Raw genomic sequence first — 21,584 nt, forward strand, 5'->3', positions numbered from 1 at the left:
TCAGGGATGGTGACAAGACTAAAATGTTTATTTTTAAAGTTACATTGTGCATTTGGTTATATACTTAAATTGCTTAAAGCAGTATAAAAATTAACATAGAAATTTCTTATCACTTTTGTGTTTTCAGAAAACTGGACCCCAAGTTCACATATGCATACATCAATACTAAATCTAAATCTGTACTTTAGTTCTTTTTTTCTCTTTTATATAAAGCACCTTTAAAGTCCCAAACTGCCTCATGAAATGTACCCAAAACAAAATCTATTTGTACTTAGAGTCTTTACTATCAGTGTTACTGGGAGAACATGTCCCCAAAATTCATGTGTTGAGGTCTTAATCCCCAACACCTCAGCAAGAGTATCTCAGAATTTGACTCTATTTGGCGATGGAGCTTTTAAAGTTGTGACTTAATTAAAATAAGACACTGAAGTGGGCGCTCCTCCAAATGACTGATGCCCTCAAAAGGGAGGATGTATGGGCACAGGCAAAAAAGGTCCAGGACTCTTCTCCACAGAGGGACGATGACTATGGGCACAGTGGGATGGTGGGTGTTCATAACCCAAAGAAACAAGGTAGTCAGATCTACTGGTACAATAATCTTGGACTTGTAGCCTTCATAACTGAGAGGGACAAATTTCTTCTAAGCTACACAGTCTACGGTACTTTGCCATACTACCCCTAAAAAAGTAATTCAACCATGGTACATCATTCAAAATTAATTAATTAAACTTGTATAACTAAGGTACAACTGGCATACATTAGCATATGATATTTGCCCCAGGCAAGTGCCCAGTTGTTTTTTTAGTTTTTTTTTTGTCAGGTTTAATTCAAGGACTTCTTAGAGTTTGTAATCTTTTTTCTAGTGGCATGTGTTATTTATTTCACTGACTGAAATTTAACTAATCAAATAGAAACAAAAATGACTCTTTAGAATAGTGTTTTTAAACATTTTTAAAATTTTTTCTTCAATGTTCAGAAGAATCTACAGTTAAGTTATACAATTCTATCATTTATAAGTAGTGACAGTTTTTCCTTTCAGCAGTTACACCTTTTCTTCACTTCCCTTGTTCTAGACACACGCTAGATTTTCCAGCTATTCATTTAATAAATACCGTGACACTGAGCGTCCAGCTCATCCCCTCCATCTCGTCTCTTCCAGCTCAGAGCCTCCAGCTTGTCCCTTCCATCTCAGGGTCTCTGGGCCTTACGTTCCCATTACAGGGCAAGAAGACAGTGTTTCATCAGTACACTATGCTGGGCTGTGAGGACCTGGTTTTCGGAAAACTTTCTTTGGCTTAAGGAAGTTATCTACTTCTAGTCTGCTAACATGAAAATTCTAAATTTCATTTTTGTCCATATATTGAGATACTGTTACCTGTTAATGTGATAAACTTTGCAGACTAACTTTCTAACGGGAAATCTATCATGTACTCCTAGGATAAACTAAGCCTGATTTTGCCTTGGGTCAACTAGTCAACACCATGCATAGAAGTTGCTCTTCTTTGTCCAAGCTCACTCTAGGTTTCTCCTCAGTGTTCCTTAATAGGTCATATATCTAAGAGACTGCACAGAAACAATGAACCAGGAAGACTGAAATGACCATTCTGTTCATACCTGACAGAGAAACTCACTGTGTGGCCTACAGAGTCGTTTGCTTCTGGAAAGAAGTTATTTACTGCTTGTTGCAAGACTACCAACGGTTGTACTACCATTGCGGATCAGGGAACTCAAATCATGTAAAAGTGTCTATTCAAACTGCTCTACATAACTAATATAATCCTAAAAACAAGGATCACCACAGCAGGAAAGAACACACTCACCTGACCCAACCCCCGCCCGTGTGTGTTGTGTGTGTGGTGTGTGTGTGTGTGAAATTGTTAATTTTCATAGGAAAAAGCCCAAACCTAAAGCATAGCACACATTCTTAAATGAAGGAGCATGGCAGGAGTGTTTGCTCTACTGTGCTCAGCAAAGCAATGCCACCCCAGGAGAGATAAAAAGGAAGAAATCATGGCTATGGAAACTGTTTTGGGCCCTATACAAATCAATCCTACAGAACAAAACCTTATTTTTTAAACTTTAAATTCACTGGGGAGAGGGAAGAGCAGAAAATACATAAAATCACTCCTGAGGGCAATGATAAGCAGGGAAAAAAACCGAAAGTACAACTTTATCCTGTAACAAGACTAATTCTACAATCACTAAATCTGTGCTCCATGGAGAGGCGATTCCAAGCATAACAGTCTGCTCACATGAGCCACAAAGAGAAAGTTAGAGACTTAATGCAGCACGAGAAACTATTAGCAGCCTCAACCTGTATCTTCTACTGGTGCATGTTTAGATAGATTCACTGCAATGCAGAATTCCATTAGGAAGTTCACATATGTGACATACATGTGTGAAAGGTGCTTTTGACAGACACAACCAAGTGAACCACAGACACTGGACAGAAAGAGATACCACCAAGGTGCCTAATGAGAGTGTTACTGGAAACAATGTATCTGTCTGTCAAAAGAAAAAAAATCAATTATTTTAAATATTATAAATATTTACAGCAATAGTCACAACAGTGGATATTAACTGTACTTACAAAAAGTGTCTTTCAAATGCTGCCCACACAGCCTCAGACAGTTCATTGGCCTATATGCTTTAATATTCGCGTACTCTTCCCCAGATATACTGTACATGACGATAGATAGGGCATAACAGCAAATTACAGTAAAAAAGAAAATTGTAATCTTAAAATTTAGACTATATATTCTATTATTATATAGAGACTATATATTACAGAGTTTAAAATAGAAAAAGAATTCTTTGACTGCCTCATCCCTATCGAGAACCAGCCTATCACTGAGGGATTTGGGTTGTTTGGTTTTCCAGGAAAAGAAATAAACTAGATGAGATCTGACATATCTAACATAAAGATCTGAGTTTTCAAAAAGGCTATGTAACTTCATATGCAGAGATTAATACTGATATGAAAACTCATTTTGTAAGAAAAAACATTTTATTTTAGTCTTAAAAATCTTTATACCTGTATGATTTTTCTGAATATTTGGGCCTTTTCTTTATTAATTCCAAAATATAAGTAAAGAATTTACAAATTTATTCTGTATTTCTCTCTCTTCCTATATTCTCTGAAGGAACATAAAATCTTGCCCCTTCATTACATGCTAGTGGAAATTACTATCTAAGGGAAAACTCACTCTTTATACCTCTCTAATGACTATCATTGAGTGTTCAAAATCAAAGGTTACATTTTGTATATATGTGCCTGCAACTTTGTTATTATACAGCAAAGGTGACCAGCACCTGATTTCCAGGCAGTGAATACTTCAGAAAAATTCTCTTGTTGGTCTTAGCATATTCTAGAGTAGAATTTCTAGAAAAGTGGGAGCAATTCATAAGAAACTGGGTAACATATTTTCTTGCTCAACTTGCCACTAGCTGCAGCACTGGTGTCTAGCAGAATTAAGAGAATGACAACACTGCTCCCAGGTTATAACCATTTAAACTCTAAGAGATTGATTGTCCAGGGGCAAAAGCTGCTGTGTCTCCTTTGTTAAATGCTGCACTTTAGAACTAGACTGCTACAGAAACAGTCTCCTGATGACATACATCCAGCTAACCTGTTATTACAGCACAAGCTCAGGGCTTGCTACAAGGTTTCTATGCAGAAAAGAACTGACAACTATTATATTTAAAGATAGTTTTTGTCTACAAGTATCTGTAAATGTTACAAAGAGACAATATCCCTAGCAGTAAGCATACATGAACAAAGAAGCTAGATTACCTTCATACTAGCATTAATAGTTTATTTTGTCTACATTAATCTTAATCCCATACTCTTCTTGGCTATACTTATCTAAAGTTCATAAGGCTAAATATGTACTTCATAAATATTCTCCATTCTTCAGTTACCATGATAAACAAGTGACCTCGTACATGATAAGAAAATAAGTATCATTAAGCCCTAAAGTATTTTAGTAGCAATAAACAGTGAAGTAGATTGCCTTTAAGGCTGATTATATAAAAATATTTTAATTATAATGAGATTTAGAAATATGAAAAGGTATTTGCAATCAAGTCTTCTGGTTATTTCCATTCTTTATTTGCCAAATGCTTAGGCAAATAACCGTGTGGCACAATTCTATATGACATCAAATGCCTAGCAACACTATTAGACCTCAGCCAGTTGTAATAGCAGTAATGTATCTCACTAGCAAACGACTCTGGCTGGCCACTGCACATTATTTACTTCCCTTGGATGGCAGCAAGAGAGTTTAAATGCTCTCTCCTCTCTTCCCTTCTGTCACCCCTGCTCTCTTATCATGAAGTGTAGTTTGTATGATTTTTGCCTTTCACATAAAAATTACAAAAGAATCAATCAGAAGTTAATTTGAATCTACTTCATCTAAAAATAATTTTAAAAGCATAATTTTAGAACTGAAGTAGCATTCCACAAATGATTAGCTGCATAACTCCTACTTTAACACTACAAATTATTTACTTACGAATGCTTTTTTGTTTTCCTCATAGATAGTAATTACTGTCTACAATATCTAGTTGCCAGTGGGTACACATTAAAAGAACTTAAACTACTATGATGCCTGTATAAAACAGAATGAACAGCCTTTATGCTAGATAAAATATTAAATGCAGGCTGCCTCAATAAAAAAATTAGAACATCAATGTATGAACCTATCAGCTTGTCATTCTTTGAGGGGCAAATTTTGTAATGTGTTAGTGTATTTTAAATCTGTATTTTAAAATTTTTTAAATGCTAGTATAAAATTGTCTAAACTTTCTTCAGGTAAACCTATCCTCTCACTTGGAGCTGGAAGCAGGGAAATCGGAAATTTAAGGTCAGCTTGGGCTACAAAGCAAGTTCAAAGCCAGCTCAAGCTATATGAAATATGATTCCCCTCCCCCACCCCAAAAATTCTTCAGGGAAAAATAGAAGCAGTGTTTGCAGGCTGATGCTTGCAATACTAAGAAGCACTGCCCCAAATCATCTTGCATCAATGGCTGCTCTGTGAATGGATAAGCTACAGCATGTCTCTGCGCTTCATCCTTCTCAGCAGCCTCAGGAACATGCCTTACCCATTACACTTTCTATACCTTCTTTCCTCAACAAAGGACATATTCAAGTACTCTCCAAAACGTGACAACATCCAGGAAAGTGTACTTTGAAGGTAGAGATTAAGAAGAAGCATGAGGGGTGGGGAGTATAACCCAGTGGTGGAGTGTTTGCCAACCACACACAGTACTTAGTCATTCCCCAGCACTACAGGAAAAAGTAATTTTTTTTTTCAAACCATGAAGTTACTATAATCAAAACAAAAATCTGAGGGTAACTGTAAAGAAACTAAGCCATCTTAGAAAGAGGTCTCCTAAAAACAAAAAACAAGGTATAGAAAATCGGATTCCCAAATGGTTTATCTCCCAGGATTTGCAAAGAGCCTGCTTTCTCTCAATTCTCATTTCCAAGAGGCATTTATAATCTAACAGCTGGTCAAGTGCCATTCACAGGCAATTCTATTCTGTTAGGAGAGTAAACACTTTCATCTTAGAAACTAACACACACCTAGGAGTTGAAAACACTTTCTCTCCCAACCTAGAGGCTAAGCACTGAGCTCTGGCATCTAAAGACAAGAGAAAAGATGCTCTGCTGCCACCTCTCTACCTGAAAGGGTGTAAGGAAAAAGCAGACGAAAGCCTGTCACTCCTCTCAGGACAAAAGTAGAGGACCAGAGTCAAGCAAGCACACACCTGTTGATGAGAAATTCACATCAACTATGAACCCCAAATGAATCAAGGAGCTCTAGGGTCTTTATTGCATGTCTTAGATAATCAGAGAGGCAGATGATGGGTGAGAGGGCGCTAACACACTATCTGCCAGCTGTGCACACACTCAAGAGACACAGGGTTCTATCGGTCATAGGAAAAATGAAAACGGCACAAAGGACCTACAAAAAAATGCATCTGGACTAGAACTACTGTTAATGTGATAATGGGGGCTTTCCTACAGAAATTAATGATAAGTTTTTACAGTGTGATCTTCAAAAGAACTTCTATAAAAAGAACAGTGTAGTATTACTTAGCCCAACAACATTTGCTGTAGTCAGTGTTTTACAGCAGATTGAACCTCAAATACAACTTCAAGCCTCTTGTTTTCTTGTCTCACAGTGAGTTTTTACTTCTTTCTATTTTGTTAATATCTACCTCATTATAAAGTCTGTCCAGAGCCCAACAGTACCCAAACCATAGGGCCACATAAGTTTTGAAACTGAACACTCCACAGAACTCTATGTAGATTAGGGCATCAAGAATGATTAGAATCATCTGAGAAGAAACTGTTACAAAAGCCATAAATGACACCTGTAATAGAATTCTTTGTCTGGATCCTTCCTAATGACACTGTGAAAAAAGCCAGATAAACCCAATCCATGAACAACTATTTCAAGACAGTGAACAGCAGCCAACCTAACAACCTAGCCAGAACTTAAGCCTGAGACCCCAGAAAACAGAGCTGCCTCAAAAGGAGCAGCACATTCTGCACTACTGGTTATCTTCACAGGAGGACACTAGAGGACATGATCCACAAGCGACACCTCAGCTCTTCAGCTGAGACCCCAGAAGGATACAACTGAAGAGTAAGAACAAACTGAAACTAGTCCTTCATGATCTTGCAGAGAACGTGGCTTTGATTACCAGCGTACACATAGTGGCATATAACCATCCCTAACGCCAGTTCTGGGGACCCTTCATCTCCTACCTCCGTAGGCACCAGAAATGCACGTGGTTCACATACAAAAATTCAGTCAAAACATTCATGTATATAAAACAAATAAATCTTTAAATTTTTAAGAAATGATGCAAAAAAAAAAAAGAAATGATGCATTAAAATGTTTAAGAAAATGGCAAAATGCAGAATTTCCCTAGAAAAGTGATCTATGAGAAAACAGGAAGTCTAAAACTACAAGATACTATGTAACTGAATCAACAACTCAAGAGTAGAGTAAAAAAGCTTCTATTAATAAATCAGATGATAGGTCAGTAGAAAACAACAGATTGAATTGTGGGGTAAAGAATGCAGAAAAGATTTCAAAGACAGGAAGTAAAGAAAACTCACACAAACATAATTAGAATCTAAACTATGCTAAAAAGGTCACAGCATATTTAAAGTAAGAGAGAAAAGAAATGTTATAACTTAAGAATTTCATCACACAGGTTCAAGAAGTTATACAAAGTATTCAACAGAAAAAAATGCAAAGAAAACAACACTACAATTATAGACTTATAGAACAGCTAAGAAAGAGAATTTTAAAAATCATAAAAGTGGCCATTAAAAACACATTGTATTGATGAAATATTTCAACAACTGACTTTACAGTGAAACTACAGAAACTATAAGTCAATGGAAAATATTGTTTTTAACTGAAGGCAATTGTTCATCTATACTCCTGTGCTAACCAATAAATTCTCCAAAACTGAAGAAATGAAGATCCTTTCAGATTTGTAATTGGGATAATTTGCTCCAGAAGAGTTGAAATAAAGTGGTCCATACTGAGATTCACTATGTCAAACTCATGACAATCCTTCCATCTCAGGCTCCCAAGTTTGAGATCATAGGAATTAACTGTCACCCCTAACTCAGAAATAACATGTTCTAAATAAGAACATGCCAAGAGATTCCTCAATGGCAAGTGACATGCTTGGAAAAGACATTTTTAAGTTGCCATTTCATCACTTCTAACATGAAGGTGAGCATAGTAAAGAAAAAGACATATTTTCTCCCTAGGATTTTGAATCCCTTGATATATTATTACACTGTTAATTTCCAATTTTAGTATGTATGTACAAAAACACAGCACATGTATGAAAATACATTCAAATACCTCCTACAATCAGTTTCTCTACTTTTAAATGTAATTCTTCCTCTAATTGGCATTAATTTACCGAGAGTTTCAATCTTTCATATTTGTGTGCATGCCCTGCCCTTCCCCGCAAGGTGCTCTCTCTTCACGATCTATTTCTCTCCGCAGACACCTCTGATGGCTTTTCTCTCACTTCTGAAAAACTATGACCTTAAGCCCACGGAACAATTTTAAAACACTTCTTCTGAGGTACAATTTTAACCCACTTTTCTTGGAGGACTTTTTAATTAACACCAATTTTGTCAAAGTTAACCTTAAGCAAGATGAAACATTTCTAAAACTCTAATAGAAAGAGGCACTGCATTCACAGTGTGAAAATGCCAAATACTCACATTTTAAACTTTTTCTGAATTGAGACAGGAAGACTACAAATTCAAGGATTATCTTAGCGAAAGAGTAAGAGAAAACTCAAGATCAACCTGGCCAATTAGTGAGACACTGTCTCAAATTTTAAAAGCAGGTTAGAGATATAGCTCAGTGACAAAGCTCTCATCCAACTTGTATGAGGCTCTAGGTTTAATGATCAGTACCAACAAGATATCAAAACTCTGAATTGTACTCAGTTATTGGATTCAATTTTAATGACATGCACCATATTTAATAATCCCAATCGAATCACACTGAAGAGAGAGCCCCAATGAGGTCTACAGCCACATGGAACAATCAGGTCTCAGAACAACAGTATACCCCAAAGCATCTACATACAGAACTACGACTTCCATCACTCGAATTCTGCAACTTAACCCCACACCTATCACCACAGCATTCTATATACAAAGATGTAAACAGTGTAAATAGTAAAGAAAAAGCACCTACCTCCATCAGTTCTTTCTCTCTTTCTATCTTGTATCTCTCCACATGCATGCAAATACACACGCTCTCTCTTCTCACGCTCTCCCATCTGTCTCTCTCTCTCTCATGCACACACACACATACACACACAGTATTTTTTGAAACAAAAAACCAAAAAAACAAAGTCCAAATAAAATAGAAAAATTACATTCAATATATTTAATCCAGCTCTATAACTAAAACCAGTTGGCTAATATCCCCTCCCTTTCTGTGTCTAGTACCTTTTTCTTTCCATTTTCCTCAACTTTCTTTTGTGAATATTAGAAACACTAAAATGAGAAGTCCACAGTACAGTGTCAACAGCGCCAAGAACCAAAGGCTCAGGAGCTGCTAGCATCATTACCATTTAGGCAAATGTGTACATTTGCTCAAATGTGTACCTAAAGATAACACTAGAACAGCAGTTCCCAACCTATGGGTTGCAACTCCTTTGCAGGTCAAACAACCCTTTCACGGGTCGCCTAAGACCATGGGAAAACACAGATATTTACATTATGATTTATAACAGCAACAAATTACAGTTATGAAGTAGCAACAAAAATACTTTTATGACTAGGGGTCACTGCAACATGAGGAACTGTATTAAAGGGTCACAGCTTTAGGATGGCTGAGAACCACTGCTCTAGAACATTCTACAAATTAACCTTACTGCTAGGGAGAGCTGGCGACAAAAGGCCAAATATGGTGGCACATGCCAGTAATCCCACTGCTCAGGAGACTGAACAGGAAGGCAAGGAGTTTATCGCTACCTTGCACTACATTTCAAGATCTAGGCTTAAAAAACAACAAAGAGAGAAAGGAGTCCTCTTCTCAACTATTCTTTGAGAACCTTTAAAAATTCAACTAATTCCCCACACTCCAGGACCGAGCTAATGCTCACCCACAGCTGACCAACACAAAACAGACTCATGTTTTATGTCCTCTATTTTGGTTATGACTTGATGTTTGTCTTTTTGTTTTGTTGTTGTTGGCTCTGGTTTTTTGGGGGTTGTTTTTTTGGGGGGTTGTTGTTTTCTTTTGTTTTTGGAGAAAGAGAAAAAAGAGAACAGAAAAGAAGATGAATTTAGGTGGGCAGGGAAGTGGGAAGGAGCTGGAGGAAGTAGAAAAGGAAGAAAGAATATGCAAAATAAATCATGCAAAATATTTTCATAGTAAATTAAAATTTTAAAACCCTTTATGTTTTTATTTTTTAAAAAACTGATACTTTTGTTTACATTATTTTAGGTTATTTTTGAACTAAGACTCCTATACTGAAAGAGTTAGTATTTGTCTTCTGAAGAAATCCACTCAATACAAATAGCCATAAGGAGACTCAGCTAAAAAGAACAGACCACCTTCTCAATCCCTGCACTCCTGCACTTCAGGGAACCACTATGTTCACAGGCATACATCACAGCTCCTCTAACGTTAGTGGATATAAACATGTCTTACCAAATTACGCTTTTTTAGTGGAAGAAAATAATAATAGTGGCAGAAAGAAAACATCAGTGCGTAGCAAGTGAGAAGCTCAGTGTAGAAGCACAACTGCAGAAAGAGCCAATGGTTGTCTTCACCCACACAATTGTTTATCCTGAAGAGAAAATGAGAAAAACATTCAAATTTCAGTAAGCTGCTCATATGATGAGGATCATGAAGATAAGTCCCACCCAAACCTAAAAGCAACCTTCTAAAGATACACACTCTAAAGTGCCTTCTCCTTTACCAAGGAGGACAGCTCGAGACAATGCTCCTCTACCTTACAGCAGCCCCGTGAGGCAGGAGAGCAGACCACTGGTAGCCTCCCCATGTCAACGGACACAGGCAGGTAAGGAAAGGACTTAGGCCACTGCCCAGAGTATATTCAGAAAAGACAGAGGTCAAAAAGCAAGAAAAAGAATCACTCTCTGGCATTCCTGTCCTTCTGACAATTTGAATACTTAAGAGAAAAACAGCTCAAACTTGCTACCTGGACAGAACTATGAGGCACATGATTTTATTTTTATATTTTTATCTTATAAAATATCTATCCTTGGCTGCTGAAAATAAAAATGTATTTAAAACCACTTAATGTATGCTCTGCCAAAACAACAACAAAATCTAACTAGTAAACTGATGGCCTGCAAGCATGCATTACCAAGACTGATTCAAAATGCACATTCTGTTACAAAATGAGTGCACTTTAAGGTTCCACAGAAAAATCTAATTTAAGAGCCTGTGTTGTTGGTGTTCTTTTCAGGAAGTTGTCTCCTGTGCCAATGACTTCAAGGCTCTTCTCCACTTTTTCTTCTAACCGATTAGTAAGACCAGGAGAGGAAAGGAGCTCTACAAGGACAGTGACAGATCCTAAAATTCTGGACACACAGGTCTTCTTTAGTTCTTTATATATTCTGGATATCAGCCCTCCTTCAGATATAGGGTTGGTGAAGATCCTTTCTCAGTCTGTAGGCCGTCGTTTTGTTCTGATGACAGTGTCTTTTGCTTTACAGAAGCATTATTTTTAAAAGTCAAACACAGAACTGAGCTGAAATGCTGGTAGAGGTTTTTCTGAGACTACAGAATACACTCCTGGCAAACAGGACAGTACAATTCTAAGCCTTTTTACCTTTAGGAGAGGTTTTAAGAGATGTGCACTCACTCAAGTCTGAAAAGCCACTTGGTTGTTGCTGCCCACCCTTCCTGTCACAACAGGCTCCAGAACAATACACTCACACTGAGACAGCACTGAGCCCTAAAAGGCACACAGCAAGTGCAGGCGGGGCGCCTGAGTTTAAACTATTGAGAAAGAATGGTCAGAGACAAAAAAGGAAGACCTTGAGGCGGTTGACAGCTGGACATCAGATCTGCAGCTGTGATGGCTAAAATGTTGCACTTTTTGAAAACATAAGAATCCTCTGCTTCCAATTATACCGTGTATTTCCCTTGCTTGGACCTCAGCAGTGCTCTGCTAGAAAATTTAATCACAGAAAATCACTCTAGACCTGACGGCTTTCCTTGCTAATATTCAAATTTTTTTCTACTCCCCTCTCCTCCCACCAATACCCTGAAACAGACACTGGATGAAACAGACACTGGGAGCTTAAGAACATAAATATCTCAATATATACTTCATGTTAAAGGGTGCTTCATTTCCCCAGCAACAAGTTGGTCTTTACCTGTTAAAAATCTATCACCCGTATTAAAAGATGCATTGCTCAGATCGTTTTTTAAGCTTTAAATTATGGCATTCTTTTGTAAGGAAGCAACAACCAACTGAACCATGAATATCTATTATCTTCTTAGTTGATCAGGAAAACTAATACAGAAAAAGTGCTATAAATTTTCAGTGTGATTACCACTAATCTGAATAAAGATTTCACACAGTATTTTTAATATACTATTATTTTGGCTATAAGTATTTCTGAGGTTTAGAAAATTATTTGGGAGCTAATTTATTTAAAATGTGACACACTTTTTGAACACTGTATGTCATAGTACACAGTATCTTATAAAAGAGTTAGACAATTAAAAAACCTGAAGTACTTTTATTTTAAATGCTCTTCTGTTTTCTGTTCAAATTAGCAGTTTATAGTTAAAATTAAAAAATTGCTAATTAGTAATGCTATCAAAATAAGTTGTCATAAATAAGGAAAGTGAAATTGACTAGCATCACTAGATAAAGATGAACTGTCTTCTTTGGCCAAATGCAGGTAAGTGAGCTTAAGTTAAAGGAGGCTATTATACTGTTAACTTCATGTATTTATATATATGCATGTGTATACAAATATATGCATATATACTTATGAAGTGCTATACTATATCAATTTAAACATTTAGACAAGATCCAAAATTATATAAGCAGAATTATATATATATTATATATATAATTACTATATATATTACTATAATATATATTATATATATATATCTTGCTCAAATATTTTTGTGACGACTTTGAAATGAAATTCAATAGATTCTCAGAGCACTTGGTGTTTTTCAAATCTTTTTAACAAAATGTCTTTAAATATTACAACAGAGCCCCCTATTGACCAAAAATATTGGCAGTGCCACAGAAACAGCTAATTAACACTTATGTACATCCAACATGCACAAAATGTTAATACTTAATGTCCAAAAGAAAACACTGTAAAAGTATAGTGAGTGGAATGGAGTTATTAGCGAATCTGAGAACTGTTTCTTCAACTGAGTAAGGAAAGAGGAATCTAAGCAGTGGACCTTGTGGCTTAGAAGCCCAACAAGAGAAACAGCCAAGAGGCAAACACTTCCACACAGCTGATCTCGTACCAAAAGTACATGCATGCCTTAGTGGATATGAGCGTCTTGGTCTTTCTGTGTATCTGAGTATGTGTTAATTCGAAATTTTCTGCACAAATATTTTCTTGTTAGCTGAGATAAGATCTTTACAGATAGTTTACTCTTAGTTTCAAGAACCATTTAAATTAAAAGAATGTTTTATGGAATAACTTTAATGCAATTTTTGTTTAAAGTTGGAAGGTTCTCAGATTGTACTTTTTTATTTTCCTTAACTAATCCTCCTGCCTCAGCTCTTGAGTACTGGGATTATAGATGTGCACCAGCACACTCAGATGCTGTAGAAGACTTTCAGCAGCAATCCTGTTGCTGTCTGCAAGCATTGACAATTGTCTGCTTACCAAGGACAGTGGTGGTCCATCCTCCTTACACAATGGCCACAGCGGCTGCAGTGATGGGAACGCTTCGGCCTCATCAAATTACACTTGTTGCACAGCTCCCACAGCTCGCGCTCTGCGAAGGATAGCAAACCCATTCAGGAAGATGGCACAGGAGTGACGCTGAGACTCAGTAACCACAACTAAATTCCACCAAGAGCCTTCAACTTCTTTCTCCAAGACACTTCTCTTTTTTCTGAGTCTCCAACCTAAGGAAGCACCTTTGCCATAAATGCTGCTATATGTTCTGTGTTTTATACATTCCTATTTTAACACTACACTAAAAATAAGAAACCACTACTTCAAAGTAAATGACAGAAAGCATGGTTCTGAAAATTTCATGAAAATGTAAGTGAAATCTTGTAAAACGCTAAACTCAGACAAAATATTAAAAGAATTTTATATAAATCAACTATTTTATGCAAATTTTATTGTCTACAACACTAAAGAATAAATAATACTAGTCTTCGTTTCTATAGATAAATAAGTTGAAACCAATCTTTAAAATATTTCCCTAAAGCATTTAATTTTTTAGTATTAATGAATAAATCTGGGTCTGTGTTTTAGGAGGAGGATGGAGGTCAGACTGGGTTTAGAAGGCATCCAATAAAGAAGCAAAGGTTAGAAAACTCATTAGCATTGAATGCAAGTAAAAAGATGAGACAGGATCTTGACACTGTCCCCCACCACATCCTCCTGCGTGCTGGGGTTAGCTCTGGCCTGCTACCCAGTGAGCAATTCCCTCTGTGCTATGGGAAAACAGTCTACAATCAAAGGACTGCAGAAGAAAAGAGAAAAGGTACTTGTTCTCATTACAAATTGTTCTAATCACATCTATAAAACTATTAATTCATCTTTCAAGATAAAATAACTGCTTTCTTAAATGAGATGCATATTCTTGGCAATTACTAAAATGAAAATTTACCATTATAAAATTCTTAAAATTTCAGCACGTCTGTTTCTACTACTCCATAATCCTACAGTAGATGGACAGACAGAGCCGTTCTCGCAGTGCATAGTATCATGTACAATGTAACCCTTGCACACAGTGGGGTACCAAATGCCTACTCAAATATGAAAGTTAAATTTTAGGGTTTTTTTTGTTTTGTTTTGTTTGTTTCTTTTTGCATTTGTTTTTTGTTTGTTTGGTTGGTTGGTTCTTTTCAAGATAGCGTTTCTCTGTGTAGCCTTGGCTGTGCTGGACTTGGACTCACTTTGTAGACCAGGATGGCCTCGAACTCACAGAGATCTGCCTGACTCTGCCACCCTGAATGTTGGGATTACAGGCATACACCACCATACCAGGCTTGAAAGCTAAATTCTTTTTAAAAATTTTCTAAAATATATTCTAAAAAATATTCTAAAATATAAAAAATATTCTTTTTAAAAGAAGATAATAATAATGTTCAATTTCCTGAAAAGATTCTTTTTAAATGCTATTACTCCAGTTTAATGGTTGAGAAGAGATCAGCACACTCCAATCGTGCACAGGGAAGTATGAGGAAAATACTCTACTATAGACCAATTGAAAGAAACAGGTAAATAAAAGTAAAATCTGTATCAAATTAACTGGTTTTAAAAACATATCTCTTAGCTGGAGGGTTGTGGCACACTCCTGTAATCCCAGAACTGGGGAGTCAGAGGCAGGTGGATCTCTGAGTGCAAGGTCAGCCTGGTCTACAGAGTGAGTTCTAGAACAGCCAGGGCTACACAGAGAAACCCTGTCTCAAAAAAAAAAGAAACAAACAAAAAACCTCTTACAGTTCCTTTTTTAATGGAAACATATCATGAGAGAACAATATTTGGAGCTCAGTTTAAACACCTCAAGCCTAGCCTTATTACTGCAAGCAAGATGGAAACTCATGTACAATGACCCCAGAAAGGCATTTGTGATGAACATTTAACAGTCTAGAGATAATCAGTGCTTTATTCCATGCCTAAAGTCCTGGCTCCTGAGGGAAGGAATTATATGGTTATATAGAAGGAGCCTGTGACTGCTGTGCAAATCAAGGTTTCTTAACTTCCCCACCTATAACCCTTTTCACCAGAGAAATTTTATATGATCCAGTTATAAAGGCAAGTAAGTTTACACAACAAACATTATTGATGAGTCACAAATTATCTTAAAACAGTTATTTGGTTTACACAGGATTATGACATTTAAAGAACTTCAAACCAATAATACTTGTGCTTGTTTGTTTTCACATAAAGAAACCTTTGATGAATATGTGGTACTGAGAGAGAAAGCATTTAAATGTTTTGCAGAGCTAGTTGATATTTTAATTTTATAATTTTCAGTGCTGAGAACACTGTGCATAAATATAGAAGAAAAATGGCATAAGAATGTCTAGGACCATTTCAGAAATTATTGGAAATTCTGTCATAATCCTGAGCCAAAAATCATCTAACAATTTTTAAAATAAAACTCATCAGAAATCTAAGAAAAAATAATTTATTTTCTTCAGACACATCTAACTATGTAATCCTGGCTTGCCTAAAACTCACTATATAGACCAGGCTGGCCTTGAATTTGTGGGTGATCCCTCTGCTTCTGCCTACTAAATGCTAGGATTACAGGCAGGCACCATCTTACCCAGCTCTTCAAACAGCAATATTTAAAATCCAAAATTCCAGTAAGATATGTGGTAGGAAAATACCAAGTCCCAGTTTTCTTTATATTATTGTTTTCTTATAGAAGAAAACTATAAATACAATTTAAAAAAAAAGACCTACAAGTCATACATACAATAATGATTCTGCACCTGGGTGTTTCAGGCGGCATGTATATAGTACCCACAAATGTGCATTTATCTAGTTTGAGTGCCCACGTGCATACACACACATACACACAGTGGTGGCGGGATGGCGGTACATTCAGAACTCAGTGACATCATCCACTGCTACCAGAGGTGCCTCCACTTCATCATTCATTTGATTTAGAATTAAGTTTTGCATCTCAGAAATCTTTTACTATAGCTTGACTTTTCATGAGCCCCACATTCAGTTCCAAAACCAACAATTTAAGAAGCTGGGGCCCTAGCAAGTAGATTACAAACTCCAGCAAGAAGGGCAGTCAAGTCCATCCCCTTTCTGTAAAACTCAAGAATGAATATCACAGTATTACAAAGCAGAATCTTCTGAGGTAAAAAAAAAAAAAAAAAAAAAAAAAAAAAAGTAGCATGTTCTGCCAAAGGTGGTGTGAGCGAGTCCTAAAGCAGACGGTGGAGATGACCGCATAGTGAGCTGGATACTTTCAATGAATGAACTATATGACAGATGAATTACCATCAACAAATACATTTTAATAGCTCAAATAAGATTAGTCCATAAAATTTGAAAATGACAGTGATATTTCTAAATTAGAGTATTGTTTTATACTTGTTATTTCAAATACGTATGTGAATAAGTTTAAAAATATAAAATCTCATTTGATTATGTCTACATGCTCAAAGGTTTTAAAATTAAATTCCAGGTATTTTCTTAAGGAAGAAACAGGACACTCCCTTGTGTTTAACTCTGCCTCATATTTAACTGATCACATGTATGTTCAAGGTATTCTTAAAACAAAACAGCAGATGAGAGACAGAGATAAATCAGCTAGAAGCTTGCAGGTTAGCAAGCCTGGACTACACCATGCAGCTGCGGACACAGGACACCTGCTTTAGTAAGGTGGAAGGTTGTTATCATTCAGTATCTTATTCAATTAGAAGTTACTTCCAAAAGTTGTCCTCTACATATACACTGCAGCATACCCACAGCACTTGTGCTTGCGGGCATACCATATACACACAGAGAGAGAAAGAGAGAGGGGGAGAGAGGGAGAGAGAGAAGGAAAAATAAGAAGAAAAGAAAGGAACAAACTATATACAATAGTTCAGAGTGATTCAACAGAAAATGGCTAAAATCATGTAAGTATTTTTTTAAGTTTCTTTTTTTTTTATTACAATTTATTCACTTTGTATCCCAGCTGTAGCCTTCTCCCTTCATGCCCTCCCAATCCCACCCTCCCTCCTTCTTCTCCCATGTCCAAGTCCACTGATAGGGGAGGTCCTCTTCCCCTTCCATCTGATCCTAGTCTATCAGGTCTCATCAGGACTGGCTGTATTGTCTTCCTCTGTGGCCTGGTAAGGCTGCTCCCCTCTCAGGGGGAGGTGATCAAAGAGCCAGCCACTGAGTTCATGTCAGAGATAGCCCCCATTCCCCTTACTATGGCCCCTTACTTGGACACTGAGCTGCCATGGGCTACATCTGTGCAGGGGTTCTAGATTAAGTTTTTTCTTCTAAAGAATTCAACTATATAAAACTGCTCAACCTTCAAGCATTCCTAAATAAAAGTCACAATTCTATATCTTCAAGAGTTGTTTTGCTATATTACTTTGCATGTTAAATTTGGCAACTTTTACTGAGTTAAAAACAGTATTTACAAATGCATCAGATAATCGGCACCAAAAATTACATAAATTCAATCCCCCACCTCCCAAAAATATAGCAAGTGTGAATGATAAAAGAAAAATCTTAATCTTTATATACACATGGTTAAAAAGATGAAAGTGACAGCTCTAGGTTGTAGACAGCAATGTAACTCTTAAGCTGTGCAACCTAGGACAATCCTACGTAGCTCATCTGACTTAATTATTGTAAGAATCATGTGATATGAGATTTGTAGACTTTGAAAACTTTAAAATGTAATAAAAATAGTTTGTGTATTTGTTAGTTTAGTTGGAGAAGTTTAATTGGTAATGGAGAAGTTGGTCCTTGGACTCTTGAGAAAAAAATTGCCAAGTAAAGACAAGACAAAATGTGAATCCCCCAAAGTCAGCAAGATACCCTGATGCCCTGTCACTACAGCATATAAAGATAACACAATAACACAATGGTTTTCTATGGACTCAAGTTAGCTCACAGACAGTAAGATATTCTTTGTGGGGCTGGAGAGATGGATCAGGAGTTAAGAGCACTGTTTACTCTTGTAGAGGACAGAGTTCAGTTCCTAGCACCGAATTCCAGGGGAACCTAATGCCTTCTTCTGGCCTCTGAGGGCACCTGCATATGGAATACATTTGTACATATGTACAAACACACACCCAGTAAAATAGTCTGTAAAAAAATACATTATTTGTTTAATGTTCTGTTTTCGTATTTTCATTGCGGACTTAATTACACACTTATCAGATTTTTGTTTCCTCCCCCGCCCCAGTGTTAATTTTGAATTCAGAGCTTTATTGGTACTGGATTTGTTTGTTTGGATGGTTCTCTGAGAGTCAGGGTTTCACTCACTATGTACTTTAAGCTAGGCTCAAGTTCAAGATCTTCCTCAATTAAAATTATTTAAGAACAAAATGTCATATACAAATCAAGATTCCCTGTTGCTCATGTCTGAGTAAGGTTTAAACACAAAGGTCTATGCATTCAGAGTTTGTCTACAAAGATGACACCATAAAAGCTGAAAGACTCTTGGAGAAAGGAGGCCCTTCCACTGCAATGGGGCTGACCGCAGAGGGGATACTAACCCCCTAGAGTGAGTCCACATGACCCTAAATGCAAGTGCTCCCTCCTGGGCCCTCAACCAGAGCTGAGCTAGTGGAGATACATGGCCCTGGACCTCCAGAAGACAAGCTAAATAAATCTTTCTCCATCACAGCCTGCCTTGGTTACTTCACAAAACCAACACAGGAAAAGTGTGTAGGAAAGTCCCTACAGGTAGGGCTGTTATAATAACTCAACCAGGAATGTGCAGCTGCTCTTGGAACTACACTTCTGGAAGAGTTTGGAAGAACACACCAGAGAAGCCTAGAATACAGTAAACAGGGCTTTATGGCAAATTCTGCAGAGGGCTCTGGAGAAAACAGATCAGGAAGCTAATATCTGAAAGAGATACAGAAGCCTTCCCACACCCTATCATCTAAACCATGAAACTCTCTCCATGTGTGCTAGATAAATCTTTTCTTCATAAAACTTGCCTGCCTTGGGTATTTCATTATAATGACAAAAACTCAGTAATGTGCCCATTTTTCTCTTCTAAAATTTTAAGATCTAACAATTTAATCGTGCAACAACTTCACAAGAGTAGAGTCATGGCTACTCCTTTTACACCTTCTTTTAATGAGAGGAAGTGTCAGGAGCCTATAGGCATTTGGGTGTTTAACCACGGCAAACACTGCTCCTTAGAAACAGGTCCGGAATTAGAAAAGGTCTGTGTTTTGCTGTGCGGCTAGTAGACTGCAGTCATGAAGCGGCAGCACATGGATGTGACACGGACAGCCTTCAGCTCTACTGCCTGTAGGAGAGTGAGTCTACACAGACCACAGAATGCCTCCCTCTCTCCGGAACAAATGCACACTAACTGCTAAGACTGCTCCGCCTGCTGAAAGAAATAAAAACTACATATTCAGTGCAGTGCTACAGCTACACAGGCGATACTGCGCTATTCCCGTTTAATCTTTAAATCCATGAACCAAGGCCATAAATGACAGGCCTCAAAAACCCAGGATCAGGATTTCCGGAGGGCTTGGTATGGTGACTTGTCAATCTCATTTCATATGGAATTATCACTTTAATTCCCAAACTTTGTTACACACTGCACCCACAGGAGATCTTTCAATAAACTCATGCCTGTGAGTACACAAACATTCTGATTTAACTAAGTTGTGACCTGGATACTGAATTTTTTTAAAGCCTCCCAGATAATCTGAATGTACAAATTGAAAGCCACTAAATTATTATAAAAATACTCTAGCTTTAAAATGTAGTAAAAAAAATTTTTTAAAGAACAGAACTTTCAACGTTGATATAGAAATAATCAAAAAATGAGCTGAAGAGATAAAAGTGAACTTCTATTATATCTGGCATATAACAAAATAAGCAATCCATATTTTTGTGGTTTGAATGATTATCTAGCAAGAGAATAATAAAAAAACTACCTTCAAATGATTTCACAATCAAAAGTTTTCAATTTTTCACCAAGTTTTAGAACATGGAGAAAGATGGGAAATAGTGCCTATAAACTTATCAATATCACAAGGTTTAAATTCTGTTCTAAAATGAACCAGAATCTCTCAGATAATTGTTTCATTCAATTTTAACAAGTATTTATTTGTTGTAAGTATCAGACTCTTCTGGAGACCAGAGCTACAACAATGCACACAGAGAGGTGAAAATAAGCTACATGTTCAGAATACATGTCACTCTAAATGAAGAAAAAAAGAACAAGTACAGAACGAGGGAGTCAGGAGGGAGTGCTTGCAATTGAAAGACACATGAGCAAAGACATCAGTGTGGTTTCAAATGACTAACATAAGCCAGGTACTGGAGGTAATCAGACAGAAATAGAAAGCGGATAAACCTACAGCTGTCCATACCTGCATGTGGGATCTTGGGGTTTTCAGGGAGTCTTCCCGGATCAGTTAAGGAGGCTCTCACTAAGGCAACCAGACAAAATATGGAAATGCCATAGAATACTGTAATATGAAATTAAACAGAAATTAGTCATTTACCCTTTAAAATTTTTGATCAACAAGCTTAAAGTTTTAAAGCACGTTTTAATCAGCCTTATCAGGATAACTTTATCAATAGACTACATGTAAAAATTAAATGTAGATTTATTTTACTCATCAAATAGCCCTGCCAAGATGACAACTGCACTAAATGTACCACTTTTAAATGATTTTCTAAAATAACTGACAAATTTATAATAAATGAAACCTTTCATACAGTGCCCCCCAATAACGATAAGAAATGAATAGGTACATTTAAAAGAATAAAAACAGCATTTAAGAAACATTCTACACTTAACTTTTCATCAACTCTAGCTTCAAATTTATTCTAAATTAGTGATACTCAATTTCCTCTTTCAATGAATCTTAAGAGATATATTTCAAAAATGAATTTGAAACTTCTGAATGTTAAAGTAACCATAACAATATTAACAAAAAATTGAGATTAAGTCACCATAATTACACATTTAAAACATAGAAAAAAATAATAAAATATATCCTATAATTCTCTGTTGCTCAAAAAAAAAAAGGGGGAGCACTTTGTAGGGGAATAAAAAGCCAACACACTGAGCATATAAAAAGGAAACAGTGCTCACTGACTGTCTAGCTGAGTGTAACGTACATTTGCCTGTTTA

General features: G+C 36.6%; 1 protein-coding gene across 1 annotated transcript in view; it reads right to left on the bottom strand.

Annotated features, from left to right (window-relative positions):
* The window catches only part of Zdhhc21 (zinc finger DHHC-type palmitoyltransferase 21), a 64,651-nt gene that overhangs the window by 30,167 nt on the left and 12,900 nt on the right, over positions 1-21,584 (bottom strand). Inside the window, exons 4-6 of the mRNA XM_060365780.1 lie at positions 20,815-20,913; positions 13,421-13,532; positions 10,224-10,362 (exon numbers count right to left, since the gene is read on the bottom strand). Coding sequence (XP_060221763.1) covers positions 10,224-10,362; positions 13,421-13,532; positions 20,815-20,913 — 350 coding nt within the window. The remainder of the gene's footprint in view (positions 1-10,223; positions 10,363-13,420; positions 13,533-20,814; positions 20,914-21,584) is intronic.

Source organism: Meriones unguiculatus, chromosome 12 (assembly GCF_030254825.1).
Source record: "Meriones unguiculatus strain TT.TT164.6M chromosome 12, Bangor_MerUng_6.1, whole genome shotgun sequence".
NCBI lineage: Eukaryota > Metazoa > Chordata > Mammalia > Rodentia > Muridae > Meriones > Meriones unguiculatus.